Raw genomic sequence first — 17,367 nt, forward strand, 5'->3', positions numbered from 1 at the left:
ATGAGTGAGCAAATAGGCCTAATACTTTTTCTTCATTTATTCATTTAATCTTGATGCTACTTTAATCATATAGTGGTCAAATTGTGTGCTGAACTAAAATAGTGTAAAGAGTATACAGTTGTCAGCTCTCAGTTTTCCAGGCAAACACAAGTTATGTAATTTTAAGACAATGTTCCTTTTACTCTCATCCAAATTTAATTTAAATTTGAAGCTTTATTTGGCCTCCTCTCTGACAAGATAGCTTAACATGGTTGGTACCAATGGGTGCCTCAGGTCCTCTAATATGATACCTCTGTCTTCACTGTAGCTTTAGGTTTTGTTTGCTAACAATAGTCTGCCTCACTTCTCGCCTTCAGCTCTGCCTCTAATACTTGCTACTTCCTCACATGTGTACATCGCATCTCTGCTCCTTTCATTGTCGTGTTCTCTCTGCACTCTGACTTTTCCTTTTAGTGGTCCCTGAAGTTTGGTTGAGGCATTCTGACTTTGCTAGTCAAGTTAAAAGTACATTTATTCATCACGTAAACACATAGAACTTGTACTGTTAGGGTCATCTGTACCCTTTGTCCAAACTTTTTCGAATGGGGCCCAGATAAAACAAGGTGAAAATACCTGGGGGCCAACTGATTCTCGCATCAAATGGATTTAAAAAAAAAAAAAAAAAAAAAAAAAAAGTGAGACAAATGCAACCACTTTTATCTTTTAATGAACTATTACGATGTGATGCCTGCCTACAAACTGTATGATAGTCCTGTCATTGTGAGGTGAAGGGTTAAAATGTAAAGTGATCTTGCTCGATTAACCATTATTGTGTAAAGGGCCACATATGGTATATTTTGAAAGTCAAGCAGAGGGCCGGTTAAAATTGGTCTGCGGGCCACAACTGGCACCCGGGCCAGACTTTGGACATGCCTGGATATAGAGTTTGTTTAATTACGTCATGAATAGTAAGAGAATCACTGCTGTCTTCCTCTGTGTGTGACAGAGAATAAAATGAAATATTCAGCCTGACTTTGTTCATGACTTCATCAAAAAAAAAAAAAAAAAAACCCTCATATTTTCAGAACCCCATTTGCTTTTCGATGATAAGCCAAGTGACCCTGCTTAGTCTGTGCCTTTTCTGCAACTTTGCATGTTATCTGTTTCAGCACACGACCTATGTACAGGAAATGACCCTTCTTTTCCTGCCACCTCTCACCAGAAATAAAGCGTTTTCTCGATTGTCAGTGACACACAAAGCCCAGTGCTCTGCTCGTCTCATCGGTGCGTCTGACTTGTGCTTTCTGGCAACCTACACGAGTGAGAAAATGAAACAGATACGAACCTTTGCCATTAAGCTCACCTGCTGACCCTTTTCTGACGAGTACAGACCATCGAGAAAGGTCACAAAAAGGTCAAGGATCATCGTACCAAGTTGCTGTGTCTGGATCTGATTTCTATGGGCAGGTTGGCAATGTTGTCACATGCTCTTTAAGCCTCCGTGTGAGCGTGCATGTGTGTCTGTGTGTGCACGCTGCATATAAGTAATCTTCCTCCATATACCCTTTCGAATGACCTCTGTGTGCTGAGATGCTCCTCTCAGTTTGAGACAGCAAATTTTGATCATGCTGCACTTGAATAGTGCATGAATTTATTTATGTATGCAACAAACAATCTTAAAAATGCCCTAAACCAGAATGCACAGGGTGCAGAGGACAATGTAGGGAACGCATCCAAATGAGAATAATTCCCCAATGTCATTTTAAAAAAATACTTTTTATAATATTTCCCCCTCCCCATCTTCCTGCCTAGTCATGCTATACCTTCACGTGATATTTCTACTCATCTCTCCCCTACTCTTTCCACTCTAACTGATCCTGACTCTGTCGCTTTCCCTGCCATTCACTGAAACACTCTTTGCCCTTTCACTAGCTGCTCACCACCATGTTACTCCAGCCCCAGTCTCTCTGAATGTCACAAGCCATCTCTGGTTGCGTCCAGTTCTTTTTATAGCTGGGAAGCTAAAATGTGAGGGGTCACAATGGGAGGATAAATACAAGGGCCAGCGGGCTGGAAGGGGTGTCGCAGACGAAGGCCGGATCTTCTCCCTCCCTCTCTCTTCTCTCTCAGCTCTCCTCCTCACCTCAAAGGTAACAGAACAGGAAATTTCACGACATCTCTGAGATGACTGCATTGCAATAATTGGCTTTCTTGTGCTGTCTGTTGTGCATTCTTCTGCAGACCTTTACCACATGCTAGAGATGTTACGTTTCACCAAATGTTCTAGCTCATGCAACTTTGTGGTTACTCAAAAAGTAGAGCTATCTGTGTGTCACATTTAACCCACAGACACACGCAGGGCCTCTTATTTAACTCTTGACAACTAACCACTGAAACAAACTGTAGTATCTCTTTTGTAACACATTCACTGCATCATGTATTTTAACATATAGCATTTTTACATGACCAACTAATTGTCCTTACTGAGCAGTTGAACTACTCATCTGTCTTGAGTGCATCACTGGTTGTTGCCACATTCCTGTTAATCTGATGAAAAGTTTCCACTGCATGTTTTTTTGTGGGCTTGGTTGTGACTCACTAGTATGGGTCAGCTGCTATTTAAAAATGCCCATATTTGCCCAGGCTGTGTGGTTTGTAATGTTCCTGGAGGTTGCATGCCTTCTGAACAAAGCGGTGCAAAGCTGCATGATTCTCTTTTATAAAATGGCTTCTTGCTGAGCTATAGTGCTTTACACTGTCCACTGTGTATATTTAGTCCTGCCAGTTGATAGAGGAGGCACAGACAGGGGGAAGTGAAGGGGGTGTGTGTAGAGGAGGTATGAGATAGGAGAGCATGGAGGGAGGAATGAGGAGGGAAGGGGAAGGGAAAGGTCAGGGATAAGAGGCTAGAAAATGGAATCGGTCATCTGCGTGCTTGTCATTTTTTTTTTTTTCTTTCAAGGGTGGTCAGATAAGTGAAGGGTGGGGCAGAGGAGGGCGGAAGGCTCTCTGACACTGGATCCCCTGTGCGACTGCGTGTTGTGCCTGAGGAGTAGTGTGTAATCCCAGCACATAAAGTGTCATATGGCACTGAGACAGTTTTGGCTGTGACAACTGTATAGTCACACGGTCAGGATGCCAGCTGGCCTGATTTTTAAAATGACAGGAGACAGACTTTAAAATGCGCAACCACGTAGTTAGACTCTTATTTCACCACTTCCTGCAGTCAATCAAATGTTTCGCACTTTCTCACACATCTACAAGAGAAACCACAGCCCCAAATGCCAATCTTTGCAGTTTGAATTCTGTTGAACTTTTCAACTTACAGTTGTGCCTAATTTTAGCTCTGTGTCTTGCCAAATGATATATTTTTTTATTCTATTTTGTATTTTGTATTTCCTAATTACCTTATCCTTTGGCTTCCTCCTAGAGTCAGGATGCCTCACGCATACCCCTTCCTCACTCCTGAGCAGAAGAAGGAGCTCAGTGATATTGCTCAGAGGATCGTCGCTCCCGGCAAGGGAATCCTCGCCGCAGATGAGTCCACTGGTATGGAATTTTAAGGCAACATACTTTTTTAGAGTTTTAAAAATCCTCAATTAGTCATTTTGGACAGCCAAGAGTTATAGATTGACTCAGTGAACTTTCTGCCAGCAGTCTATAAATGTCACAACATAGCTGGCATGTGTGTACATGATAAGGAAGTTATTCGAAATCTGTTAAAGATAATCATGAACACAGTTAGTTTATGACTATGTACATTGTTTCAGAACTGAAGAGACACTTTTCTGCAAATGTCTGCCAATACTCAAACATACACACAGCAGAAGTCCACAGACTGATCCAGCTTTCATCTACCTTATGTCTCCACAACCTCCAGGCAGCGTTGCCAAGCGCTTCCAGAGCATCAATGCTGAGAACACTGAGGAGAACAGGAGGCTGTACCGCCAGCTCCTCTTCACCGCTGATGACCGCATCAGCCCTTGCATTGGTGGCGTCATCCTCTTCCATGAGACCATGTACCAGAAGACCGACGATGGCAAGCCCTTCCCCCAGTACCTTAAAGAGAGAGGCATGGTGGTGGGCATCAAGGTTGACAAAGGTGTTGTCCCCCTGGCCGGAACCAACGGCGAGACAACCACCCAGGGTGAGCGAAGAACAGATTTAGACACAAAGGGAGTCAACATCTCTTAATCCCTGTGTCTAATTTATACTCACTTATGTGTCCTCTCCGTCTTTCACAGGTCTCGATGGACTGTATGAGCGCTGCGCCCAGTACAAGAAGGATGGTGCTGACTTTGCCAAGTGGCGCTGTGTGCTGAAGATCACCCCCACCACTCCCTCAAGACTGGCCATCATTGAGAATGCCAATGTCCTGGCCCGCTATGCCAGCATCTGCCAGATGGTAAGACAAAGGACAGAGCACGAACATATTTCCACATAACCTTATAAGCTTCATGGCAAGGACGGATCTAGGCAAGGCAAGGCAAGTTTATTTGTATAGCACAATTCAACACAAGGTAATTCAAAGTGCTTTACAGAGACATTAAAAGCAACAAGACACAATTTAAAACAATAAAAACGGTTGATTAAAAAGGGAAATAGAAATTGAGAATGATAGTGATAATAATAAAATACAGTAACATAAAATAAAAACAGGCTCAATACATTGAACAGTCAGGATAAGAAAAGAAGTAGAATAATAAAAGGCATAAATCAGCAGTGTGTAGTTAAAAAGTACGGGCAGTAGAATACAGCAGGTAAGTATTTAATCTAAGTATACAATGGTGGATCTTCCTGTAGGCCACATATACAGCTGCCTAGGGTGCCACTGGGGAGGAGGGGGGCTGGGGGGAGCCGAAAATGACAGTGGCCTCCACCTGCAAAATGTCACTCAGACACATACTGACCAGGGGGAGACTCAATATAGACACAGAGAGACATAGAATGACTACAAAAGACAGAAAATAACTAGAAAGAGATGCAAAATGACTACAAAGAGACATGAACAACTACAAAATGACAGAAAATGACCCACAAGTAGACACAGTTGACTACAGAAGGACAGAAAATAACTACAACAAGACACAAAAGGACATAAAATGGCTACATAGAGACACAAAATGACTTCCAAAAGAGAAAATAACCAAAAGAGACACAAAATAACCACAAAGGGATACAAAATGAACACAAAGAGAAACTAATGATGGACACATAATGACTACAAAGACACATAAAATGACTCCAAAGAGACACAAAATGACTACAAAATGACAGAAAATGACCACAAAGAGACACAAAATGACTCCAAAGAGACACAAAATGACTACAAAATGACAGAAAATGACCACAAAGAGACACAAAATGACTACAAAGAGACACAAAATGACCACAAAGAGACACATAATGACTACAAAGACACATAAAATGACTACAGAGATACAAAATGACTACAAAGACACACAAAATGACAACAAAAAGACACAAAATGACCACAAAGAGACACATAATGACTACAAAGACATAAAATGACTACAGAGATACAAAATAACAACAAAGAGACACAAAATGACTACAAAGAGACACAAAATGACCACAAAGAGACATAAAATGACTACAAAGAGACACAAAATGACTACAAAGGGACATATGACAACAAAGAGACATAAAATGACTACAAAGATACAATAAATGACAACAACGGGACACAAAATGACTACAAAGAGACGAAAAATTACTACAAAAGGGGCAAAACAATCACAGACCAAAAAAAAAAAAAAAAAGAACAAAGCAATTAAAAAATGAGGGGAAAAAAGAGACACAAGAGACTAAACAACCAACCCAGTCACATTGTTGGATTTTTCAGTGGCCTCAAAACCTTCAGTTGCACTGTTGTGATGTGTCATGACAAACTTGGTTTTGGGCCTATCTTTAATGTTGCCACCATGTCACTGACTTCCTGTGTGGTTCATTGGGTGGAGCTGATAAGGTATCAAAACAGTGTGAACTTACAAAACCTCTGAAGCAATTTAATGTGAATGTTTCTGCACTGTTGAAAGATATGTTACCTCTCACTGTGATACTTGCACAACGATTTCAGTATGTTGCAGATAATAATTCAAGGTGATTCAAAATTCCATTAGGACTCTTTATACCAAAAAATCAAATATTTTACATTTATCTATTTTTACAGTAAATTAAGAAATGAAAGTAGCTGTTTTACTTCTGGTCAAGATGGTCTCCAGAATTTATAAAGTGTTGATTTATTAAGTCCTGCTGTGATTTAATGAACATACACTTAATAAAACCTCTTCAAATCTGGACCAGGTTTAGAAACCACAGAAACAATAAGAAACTCATACATAACACTCACAGTATGTCCCCACTGCAGTTCTTATTTCTTCCTTACTATCAGTTTGCTTCCTGTCATGCTAACACAGTCACTTTGACTCTCCGCTGTCCTCAGCACGGCATTGTCCCCATTGTGGAGCCTGAGATCCTCCCTGATGGTGACCATGACCTGAAGCGCTGCCAGTACGTCACTGAGAAAGTCTTGGCTGCCGTCTACAAGGCACTGTCCGACCACCATGTCTACCTGGAGGGCACCCTGCTCAAGCCCAACATGGTTACCCCCGGACACTCCTCCTCACACAAGTACAGCAACCAGGAGATTGCCATGGCCACTGTGACTGCCCTGCACTGTGCCCCTGCAGTCCCTGGTGAGCTGGATGTGCACAATACTCTTGACATGCACACATTTGCAAACTTTGCAGACACAATTCTGTACAGTATTCACTCACATGTCTACAGAAATGCATTGCTAAACTCTCATGCTCTTCCTGTACAGGCATTACTTTCCTGTCTGGTGGCCAGAGTGAGGAGGAAGCCTCTATCAATCTGAACGCCATGAACCAGTGCCCTCTGCACAGGCCCTGGGCCCTGACCTTCTCATACGGCCGTGCCCTGCAGGCCTCTGCCCTCAAAGCATGGGCCGGCAAGAAGGAGAATGGAAAGGCATGCCAGGATGAGTTCATCAAGAGGGCTCTGGTACGTGTGAATATAAATAGAAATGTTTCTTTTTTACACATATGCTGCGGTAGAGAACAATATGAACTGTAAGCACTGTATTGTGCATTCAGTAATGCTGTTGTTTTATCTCTTACAGGCTAACAGCCAGGCCTGTGTGGGCAAATATGTGTCTGCTGGAGGCAGCACTGCTGGCGGAGAGTCACTGTTTGTGGCCAACCACGCTTATTAAGCATGGACACTCACCGTTTCACTTTCCACCTTCTCCCCGCCACATTACGTCACCATGGAAACATCCTCGTTGGCTCCACCTATGAAACTGCTACTGAACAACAGCCCTTCAATAGCATATTGGTAGAAAGTGAAGGGGGGGAAACTTCCACTTGTGTTGTTGGTACAGCAAGGAGATTCGGAAAAAATGTTCTGCCTCCATTCCCTTACCTTTTATTTTTAAAAACTTTTTCAGGTGAAGATTCCACACTCTTTTACATGACTTGTACTATTTTATTCCTTGGTCTGATTCCATCAAGTGCAGTATATGTTTTATACTGGTACCATGGAATAAAGTCTTTACCCTAACATGTTGCTTTACTTCCTTTTTGTGTCTTTGTAGAACATTATTGTATATCTGCAAAGCTAACAAATGACTACAAAGACACATAATGACTACAAAGAGACATATAATGACTACAAAGAGACACATAATGACTACAAAGAGACATAATGATTACAAAGAGACACATAATGACTACAAAGAGACACAAAATGACTACAAAGAGACATAATGATTACAAAGAGACACATAATGACTACAAAGAGACACAAAATGACTACAAAGAGACACATAATGACTACAAAGAGACATAATGATTACAAAGAGACACAAAATGACTACAAAGATACATAATGACTACAAAGAGACACATAATGACTACAAAGAGACACAAAATGACTACAAAGACACATAATGACTACAAAGAGACATAATGACTACAAAGAGGCACAAAATGACTACAAAGACACATAATGACTACAAAGAGACACATAATGACTACAAAGAGACACAAAATGATTACATAGACACATAATGACTACAAAGACACATAATGACTACAAAGACACATAATGACTACAAAGAGACACATAATGACTACAAAGACACATAATGACTACAAAGACACATAATGACTACAAAGAGACACATAATGACTACAAAGAGACATAATGACTACAAAGAGACATAATGATTACAAAGAGACACAAAATGACTACAACGACACATAATGACTACAAAGAGACACAAAATGACTACAAAGAGACACACAATGACTACAAAGAGACATAATGACTACAAAGAGACACATAATGACTACAAAGAGACACAAAATGACTACAAAGACACATAATGACTACAAAGAGACACAAAATGACTACAAAGACACATAATGACTACAAAGAGACATGATTACAAAGAGACACATAATGACTACAAAGACACATAATGACTACAAAGAGACACAAAATGACTACAAAGAGACACATAATGACTACAAAGAGACATAATGATTACAAAGAGACATATAATGACTACAAAGAGACACAAAATTACTACAAAGACACATAATGACTACAAAGAGACACATAATGACTACAAAGACACATAAAATGACAACAGAGACACAAAATAACAACAAAGAGACACAAAATAACAACAAAAAGACACAAAATGACCACAAAGAGACATAAAATGACTACAAAGACACATACAATGACTACAGAGATACAAAATAACAACAAAGAGACACAAAATGACTACAAAGAGACACAAAATGACCACAAAGAGACATAAAATGACTACAAAGGGACATAATGACTACAAAGAGACATAATGATTACAAAGAGACACAAAATGACTACAAAGACACATAATGACTACAAAGAGACACAAAATGACTACAAAGAGACACATGACTACAAAGAGACATAATGACTACAAAGAGACACATAATGACTACAAAGAGACACAAAATTACTACAAAGACACATAATGACTACAAAGAGACACATAATGACTACAAAGAGACACAAAATGACTACAAAGACACATAATGACTACAAAGAGACATAATGATTACAAAGAGACACAAAATGACTACAAAGACACATAATGACTACAAAGAGACACAAAATGACTACAAAGACACATAATGACTACAAAGAGACATAATGATTACAAAGAGACACATAATGAGTACAAAGAGACACAAAATTACTACAAAGACACATAATGACGACAAAGAGACACATAATGACTACAAAGACACATAAAATGACAACAGAGACACAAAATAACAACAAAGAGACACAAAATAACAACAAAGAGACACAAAATGAATACAAAGACACATAATGACTACAAAGAGACACATAATGACTACAAAGAGACATAAAATGACTACAAAGAGACATAATGATTACAAAGAGACACAAAATGACTACAAAGAGACACATAATGACTACAAAGAGACATAATGATTACAAAGAGACACATAATGACTACAGAGACACAAAATAACAACAAAGAGACACAAAATGACTACAAAGAGACATAATGATTACAAAGAGACACATAATGACTACAGAGACACAAAATAACAACAAAGAGACACAAAATGACTACAAAGAGACACATAATGACTACGAAGAGACAGAACTTGACCACAACGAGACATAAATGCATAGGAAAAACAGAAAATGACTACAAAGAGACCCAAAATTACTACAAAGACACAGAAAATGACCCTAAAGGGACACTATATAATAATAAAAACAGGCTCAATACATTGAACAGTCAGGATAAGAAAAGAAGTAGAATAATAAAAGGCATAAATCAGCAGTGTGTAGTTAAAAAGTACGGGCAGTAGAATACAGCAGGTAAGTATTTAATCTAAGTATACAATGGTGGATCTTCCTGTAGGCCACATATGCAGCTGCCTAGGGTGCCACTGGGGAGGAGGGGGGCTGGGGGAAGCCGAAAATGACAGTGGCCTCCACCTGCAAAATGTCACTCAGACACATACTGACCAGGGGGAGACTCAATATAGACACAGAGAGACATAGAATGACTACAAAAGACAGAAAATAACTAGAAAGAGATGCAAAATGACTACAAAGAGACATGAACAACCACAAAATGACAGAAAATGACCCACAAGTAGACACAGTTGACTACAGAAGGACAGAAAATAACTACAACAAGACACAAAAGGACATAAAATGGCTACATAGAGACACAAAATGACTTCCAAAAGAGGAAATAACCAAAAGAGACACAAAATAACCACAAAGGGATACAAAATGAACACAAAGAGAAACTAATGATCTAATGATGACAAAGAGACACATAATGACTACAAAGACACATAAAATGACTCCAAAGAGACACAAAATGACTACAAAATGACAGAAAATGACCACAAAGACACATAAAATGACTATAAAGAGACACAAAATGACTACAGAATGACAGAAAATGACCACAGAGAGACATAAAATGACTTTAAAGAGACACAAAATGACTTAAAAGAGACACAAATTGACTACAAAGACACATAAAATGACTACAGACACAAAATGACTACAAAGACACATAAAATGACTACAGAGACACATAAAATGACTACAAAGAGACACAAAATGACAACAAAAAGACACAAAATGACCACAAAGAGACATAAAATGACTACAAAGACACATAAAATGACTACAGAGATACAAAATAACAACAAAGAGACACAAAATGACTACAAAGAGACACAAAATGACCACAAAGAGACATAAAATGACTACAAAGGGACATATGACAACAAAGAGACATAAAATGACTACAAAGATACACAAAATAACTACAAAGAAACAATAAATGACAACAACAAGACACAAAATGACTACAAAGAGATGAAAAATTATTACAAAAGGGGCAAAACAATCACAGACCAAAAAAAAAAAAAAAGAACAAAGCAATTAAAAAATGAGGGGAAAAAAAGAGACACGAGAGACTAAACAACCAACCCAGTCACATTGTTGGATTTTTCAGTGGCCTCAAAACCTTCAGTTGCACTGTTGTGATGTGTCATGACAAACTTGGTTTTGGGCCTATCTTTAATGTTGCCACCATGTCACTGACTTCCTGTGTGGGTCATTGGGTGGAGCTGATAAGGTATCAAAACAGTGTGAACTTACAAAACCTCTGAAGCAATTTAATGTGAATGTTTCTGCACTGTTGAAAGATATGTTACCTCTCACTGTGATACTTGCACAACGATTTCAGTATGTTGCAGATAATAATTCAAGGTGATTCAAAATTCCATTAGGACTCTTTATACCAAAAAATCAAATATTTTACATTTATCTATTTTTACAGTAAATTAAGAAATGAGTGTTCAAAGTGTTGATTTATTAAGTCCTGCTGTGATTTAATGAACATACACTTAATAAAACCTCTTCAAATCTGGACCAGGTTTAGAAACCACAGAAACAATAAGAAACTCATACATAACACTCACAGTATGTCCCCACTGCAGTTCTTATTTCTTCCTTACTATCAGTTTGCTTCCTGTCATGCTAACACAGTCACTTTGACTCTCCGCTGTCCTCAGCACGGCATTGTCCCCATTGTGGAGCCTGAGATCCTCCCTGATGGTGACCATGACCTGAAGCGCTGCCAGTACATCACTGAGAAAGTCTTGGCTGCCGTCTACAAGGCACTGTCCGACCACCATGTCTACCTGGAGGGCACCCTGCTCAAGCCCAACATGGTTACCCCCGGACACTCCTCCTCACACAAGTACAGCAACCAGGAGATTGCCATGGCCACTGTGACTGCCCTGCGCCGCACTGTGCCCCCTGCAGTCCCTGGTGAGCTGGATGTGCACAATACTCTTGACATGCACACATTTGCAAACTTTGCAGACACAATTCTGTACGGTATTCACTCACATGTCTACAGAAATGCATTGCTAAACTCTCATGCTCTTCCTGTACAGGCATTACTTTCCTGTCTGGTGGCCAGAGTGAGGAGGAAGCCTCTATCAATCTGAACGCCATGAACCAGTGCCCTCTGCACAGGCCCTGGGCCCTGACCTTCTCATACGGCCGTGCCCTGCAGGCCTCTGCCCTCAAAGCATGGGCCGGCAAGAAGGAGAATGGAAAGGCATGCCAGGATGAGTTCATCAAGAGGGCTCTGGTACGTGTGAATATAAATAGAAATGTTTCTTTTTTACACATATGCTGCGGTAGAGAACAATATGAACTGTAAGCACTGTATTGTGCATTCAGTAATGCTGTTGTTTTATCTCTTACAGGCTAACAGCCAGGCCTGTGTGGGCAAATATGTGTCTGCTGGAGGCAGCACTGCTGGCGGAGAGTCACTGTTTGTGGCCAACCACGCTTATTAAGCATGGACACTCACCTTTACACTTTCCACCTTCTCCCCGCCACATTACGTCACCATGGAAACATCCTCGTTGGCTCCACCTATGAAACTGCTACTGAACAACAGCCCTTCAATAGCATATTGGTAGAAAGTGAAGGGGGGGAAACTTCCACTTGTGTTGTTGGTACAGCAAGGAGATTCGGAAAAAAATGTTCTGCCTCCATTCCCTTACCTTTTATTTTTAAAAACTTTTTTTCAGGTGAAGATTCCCACACTCTTTTTACATGACTTGTACTATTTTATTCCTTGGTCTGATTCCATCAAGTGCAGTATATGTTTTATACTGGTACCATGGAATAAAGTCTTTACCCTAACATGTTGCTTTACTTCCTTTTTGTGTCTTTGTAGAACATTATTGTATATCTGCAAAGCTAACAAATGACTACAAAGACACATAATGACTACAAAAAGACACATAATGACTACAAAGAGACATATAATGACTACAAAGAGACATAATGACTACAAAAAGACATAATGATTACAAAGAGACACATAATGACTACAAAGAGACATAATGACTACAAAAAGACATAATGATTACAAAGAGACACATAATGACTACAAAGAGACATAAAATGACTACAAAGAGACACATAATGACTACGAAGAGACAGAACTTGACCACAACGAGACTTAAATGCATAGGAAAAACAGAAAATGACTACAAAGAGACCCAAAATTACTACAAAGACACAGAAAATGATCCTAAAGGGACACTAAATGACTACAAAGAGACATAAAATGACTAAAGAGACACAAAATTACCAGAAAATGACATGAAATGACCACAAGTGCAGTATATGGTTTATACTGGTCCCATAACATGTTGCTTTACTTTTTTTTGAGTCTTTGTAGAACATGAGAGTCAGTGTAGCTTTCAAACATCATTAGAGCTTTACTCATCAGAAAACACCTTGATCAGATCCACAGTTAAGTTTGTCTCTTTAAGGGCATGGCTGTTTGTTCTGCTGGCACTTGGATAACTGGTGGAAAGAGAAAAGTGAGCATCATCATCCACCAAGTCATAACTTGCAGATGGCTTATAGCTCCACTGAGTGGCCTGATATGGCCAGCCTACTGGCACATTGTCTGTCAATAGACCCTTCCTTAACAAATGTTGGGTTGGACATGTTTGGCCCTAAAGCCCAGTTCAGACCACAGATTTGCGATGAGCTGAGACATGCAACTGCTTGCAATGCACTGTTCTGCAACGTTCTAAAAACCTGATGGTTCACACCAATGCAACTAGATGAGATGCTGTATCATCTCCATGCAACAACTCTCTGCAGCTCGACTCTGCAACTTTGCAGCTTGTACAGGCTTATTTTGTGGCTGAACAGAAATTGTAGCTTCATAAAATATGAATGAGGACAGTGATAGTGAGATGCATTTTGAAAAACAGAAATAAAACTAGCATTTACAGTTTTTACCCGTTGCTTGAACACGTTTTGAACTTGGCTCATTGTGTCAAAACTCAACACACAAGCAAATAAGACACAACACTGGGAAATAAACCATTCACATCTATGTCAAATTGAAACTCTGCTATCAAAACCTAACAATCCTTTGTCAAAATGTCACTCTGATGACAAAATGATATCCACTTACATCATATGAATACACTTTCAGATCAGCAGCAACACACTAGTCTACTTTATATAAAACACTGCAGTCTTTTGTTTTCACTGTTTTTATTCAGTTCCACAGAAGGCATGTTTTCACAGCAACCAAAAAATGAAATACTCAATTCAAAATCATTACATTACAGTAGTGTATTTTACAGTACAGTAAATTCAGTTAAAGCAAAAATAAAACAAAAATAAAACAAACAATACACTACTGTAAACACAGAAAAACACAATTGTGTGCAAGTGGGCTTATGGATCCTGCCGTCTGTTGGGGTCTGGCCACAGGATCTCATCAACATCACAAGCAATGTCTTCTCTCGCTAAGCATTGGGAAAAATATCCCCTTGTGAATCCATCCCTGGATTGACCTTACTTCAGTGTCTCCGCAGGCCTGTTCCATTGCCTGCAGAAGAGGCATACGGGCATGTGGTTGGGGGTCACATACGAACCATCTCCAAGTGGAAAAGAATTCCTCTATAGGATTTAGAAATGGCGAGTAAGGGGGCAAGTACATAACTTCAAATTGATCATGGTTGGTGAACCAGTACTGGACCAGAGCAGTCCGATGGAAACTAACATTATCCCAGACAACAACAAACCTGGGCTGCTCTGGTCTATCCTGTACAACTGCATCATGAAGTGCATCTAGAAATGTGATTATGTGTTGTGCATTATAGGGACCCAGTTTGGTGCAGTAGCCATCGAAGACTTATGGCGGCACACAATGTGATATTTCCCCCGTGCTGCCCCGGGGCGTGCACAATTGCCCTTTGGCCAATTATATTACGTCCCCGTTGTCTGTTTTTGCTAAGGTTGAATCCAGCCTCGTCAATGTAAATACATTCATGAGGCTGGGCAGCTCCATCCATGTCCAAGATTCTCTGTAACAAAAAATACATATTGTGGATGGCTTTACTCAAAGCACACAACTACACTACGACACATACAGAACTGCCCCACCCCACCACACAGGTACCTGTGTAGCTTTCTGAATGTATCTATGTGGTACTGATCCAGTGGTACATATTCAGCCGTTACTGGACTGCACCCATTCTGTATTGTAAATGTAAAGGACTGTGACACTTACCTGTACATATTCATGTCGAAGTTCCTTGACCCTGACACCGTTCCTCTCAAATGGGATGAATTGCTTCATGGTCATGTTGTGCTTTACCAAGATGCGTCCGATAGTGGTAATGCTTACTCGATTTATGTTGTTGAATACTTGCCTATCTGCAAGTATTTGTTGCTGTAGCTGGTGGAGACAGATTGCATTGTTTGCTCTGACTAGGTTCACTATGGTAAGTTCCTGCTGTTGGGTGAGCAGGCGTTGGCGTCCACCCCCAGTAGGTCTTCTAGCCATTCTGTAGAAAAATGGAACCACAAATTGTTATTGTTTGCTCCTTTTTTACAGTACTGTATATAACTGTACTTTACTGTATTTACCATACACAGTACTGAAACATCTCAACACGTTATCACGGTACGTTTCACAAAACTACCACTTTTGTTCGAAAAGGAGCTTTAGCCACCCTGCAATACAGTACATGTGATACGGTAACGTGATACGATACAGTACTGTAAATACTCTAGATACAGTCTGAGTAGAGTAGAGAGCTGAAGACATACCTGTTTTCCAGTCGGAATGTCCTTATTATGGATGAAACGGTGAAACGGCTTAGATTAGGGTGGACCCTCTTCCCTCATGGTCAGGCCATGGTTTATGACATGGTCCACCGAAGTTGCTCTTATGTCATCCAAAATAATGGTCCTTGCATGGCCTCTTCGACCACGTCCTCCTCTCTCTCTCTCTCTCTCTGTCTTCTTCTTCCTCTGCCTCTAGCTCTCCCTGCCTCCATGCTTGCAAAGTTCTCAAAATGGCTTAGGTAACTGAGGCCTTTTTGTAGCTGGCTGATTGGTGTTCAGTTTTGTAAGTAAGTATTTTCAGTTAACCAATGTGTGTTGTATTTTGAATAGATGTGTTTTCCCAATGGTACCCTGAGATTTCATTTTTGAACTAAGTGTCTTATGTATGAAATAGTGTGTAGTGTGCAGGAGCAAGTGTGTTGCAGAAAGGAGCAAGTGTGTTACAGAATTGCAACTAAAGTGCAAAGCAGCGCATTTGTTTAAGGTATGGTTACACTTTGTTTAAGGTATAGTAACAACAACTTCAAGTTATGTTACTTTGGTTTAAGCATGTGTCTATAGTGTTCAAGCAATGGGTAAAAACTGTAATCAGTCAATGAGAATGTGTATGTGTGGAGGGGGCATAAGTATACAGCAAGCAGCAGCAGCAGCAACCCACTGTCCAACCACAGCACACCATAAGGACAGAAACGGAGGTCTTGGTGGGGATGGAGCGACTGCCGCAGCAAGCCAACACGCCGTCTGCAGTCATTTTGACATGGCCAGACTTTACGTTCTTGCAGGTGACACCATCAGCCGGTTTGAGTCGAGCGCAGACCATCCTGGTCACACCAACTTTTCCCTGCAACAATTTAAAGTGGTTTCGTCTCGTCGTAAATCTTTGGTTAGAGTACACTTTAGAGTGTCTCCCCACCAGAGGAGGCCTTTCACACAACAAACAGCAGGTTGTAATATATACACGTATGATTGTAAGAGACAGCATGAAAGAACTTTTAGGTACAGGCATATGGATGGCAGCTGATATGCAATCGAACATTTGCATATAGAAAGCATTTGTCAATAATTACAGTACTGCAATTCTCACCCATATCTTTATTTTTCCGACAAAAATATTCCAAATACCATCTGCAAACACCTCAGAGAGACAAATCAGTTATCTCTTTTAACCTTCTTGCATAAAAAAGAGGGACAAAACTTTTTCTGAGGCCTGTAACAGATAGTTTCTTCTTCCCCAAATGCCAAGGTAGACGAAGCATCAAGGATTTGTTGTCTAACGTGTAATAACGCCAGACGGGGAGTGTTTAGTTACAGCTAAGCTATTTCAGTTTTTTATAAGTATTTTTTAATGCATTTCTGTGTTTCATTATAGTCACATTAAAAAAACACAGGTATCATTGACAGGAAGTTATGTCATGTGACCAGTAATCAGGAAGTTAACAAGCATGACTGAGAGATCATTGTTTGATTGTTTCTCAGCTAATCCAGCAACATCTGCATCCATCACATGCCTCTGGGAGCATTGTGGGTACGTATTGTTTGTTTTACTGTTATCTGCAAGTGCAGATCATTATTTTGGCAGCAGCTTAACAT

At 40.0% G+C, this 17,367-nt stretch overlaps 1 protein-coding gene and 1 long non-coding RNA gene across 5 annotated transcripts; one reads left to right on the forward strand and one right to left on the reverse strand.

Annotated features, from left to right (window-relative positions):
- Positions 1-1,977: 1,977 nt before the first annotated feature.
- On the forward strand, positions 1,978-12,813 carry aldoab (aldolase a, fructose-bisphosphate, b). 4 transcript variants are annotated; one of them, XM_049563616.1, is made up of 7 exons: positions 1,978-2,129; positions 3,410-3,528; positions 3,860-4,126; positions 4,224-4,384; positions 6,446-6,698; positions 6,827-7,026; positions 12,369-12,813. In XM_049563616.1, exons 2-7 carry the CDS (start codon positions 3,417-3,419, stop codon positions 12,459-12,461), a joined length of 1,086 nt encoding a protein of 361 aa, XP_049419573.1. In that variant the 5' UTR covers positions 1,978-2,129; positions 3,410-3,416; the 3' UTR covers positions 12,462-12,813. The 4 variants fall into 4 exon arrangements, with proteins under 4 accessions (XP_049419573.1, XP_049419572.1, XP_049419570.1 ...); XM_049563615.1 differs by lacking the exon at positions 6,827-7,026 and adding an exon at positions 12,051-12,250; XM_049563613.1 differs by lacking the exons at positions 6,446-6,698; positions 6,827-7,026 and adding exons at positions 11,664-11,922; positions 12,051-12,250.
- On the reverse strand, positions 7,146-12,688 carry LOC125880843 (uncharacterized). The gene is made up of 2 exons (XR_007448164.1): positions 12,550-12,688; positions 7,146-7,324 (listed from the first exon to the last, which is right to left on the reverse strand). It is a non-coding gene; the product is annotated as an uncharacterized LOC125880843 (long non-coding RNA).
- Positions 12,814-17,367: the final 4,554 nt, after the last annotated feature.

The sequence above is a fragment of the Epinephelus fuscoguttatus genome, linkage group LG20 (assembly GCF_011397635.1).
Source record: "Epinephelus fuscoguttatus linkage group LG20, E.fuscoguttatus.final_Chr_v1".
NCBI lineage: Eukaryota > Metazoa > Chordata > Actinopteri > Perciformes > Serranidae > Epinephelus > Epinephelus fuscoguttatus.

Excerpts from the sequence above, each read along its gene's own strand:
- aldoab (XM_049563613.1), top strand. The coding sequence starts at position 3,417 with ATGCCTCACGCATACCCCTTCCTCACTCCTGAGCAGAAGAAGGAGCTC. Across the intron at positions 3,529-3,859 it reads CGCCGCAGATGAGTCCACTG|GCAGCGTTGCCAAGCGCTTC; the intron begins GTATGGAATTTT and ends CACAACCTCCAG. Across the intron at positions 11,923-12,050 it reads TGTGCCCCCTGCAGTCCCTG|GCATTACTTTCCTGTCTGGT; the intron begins GTGAGCTGGATG and ends CTTCCTGTACAG.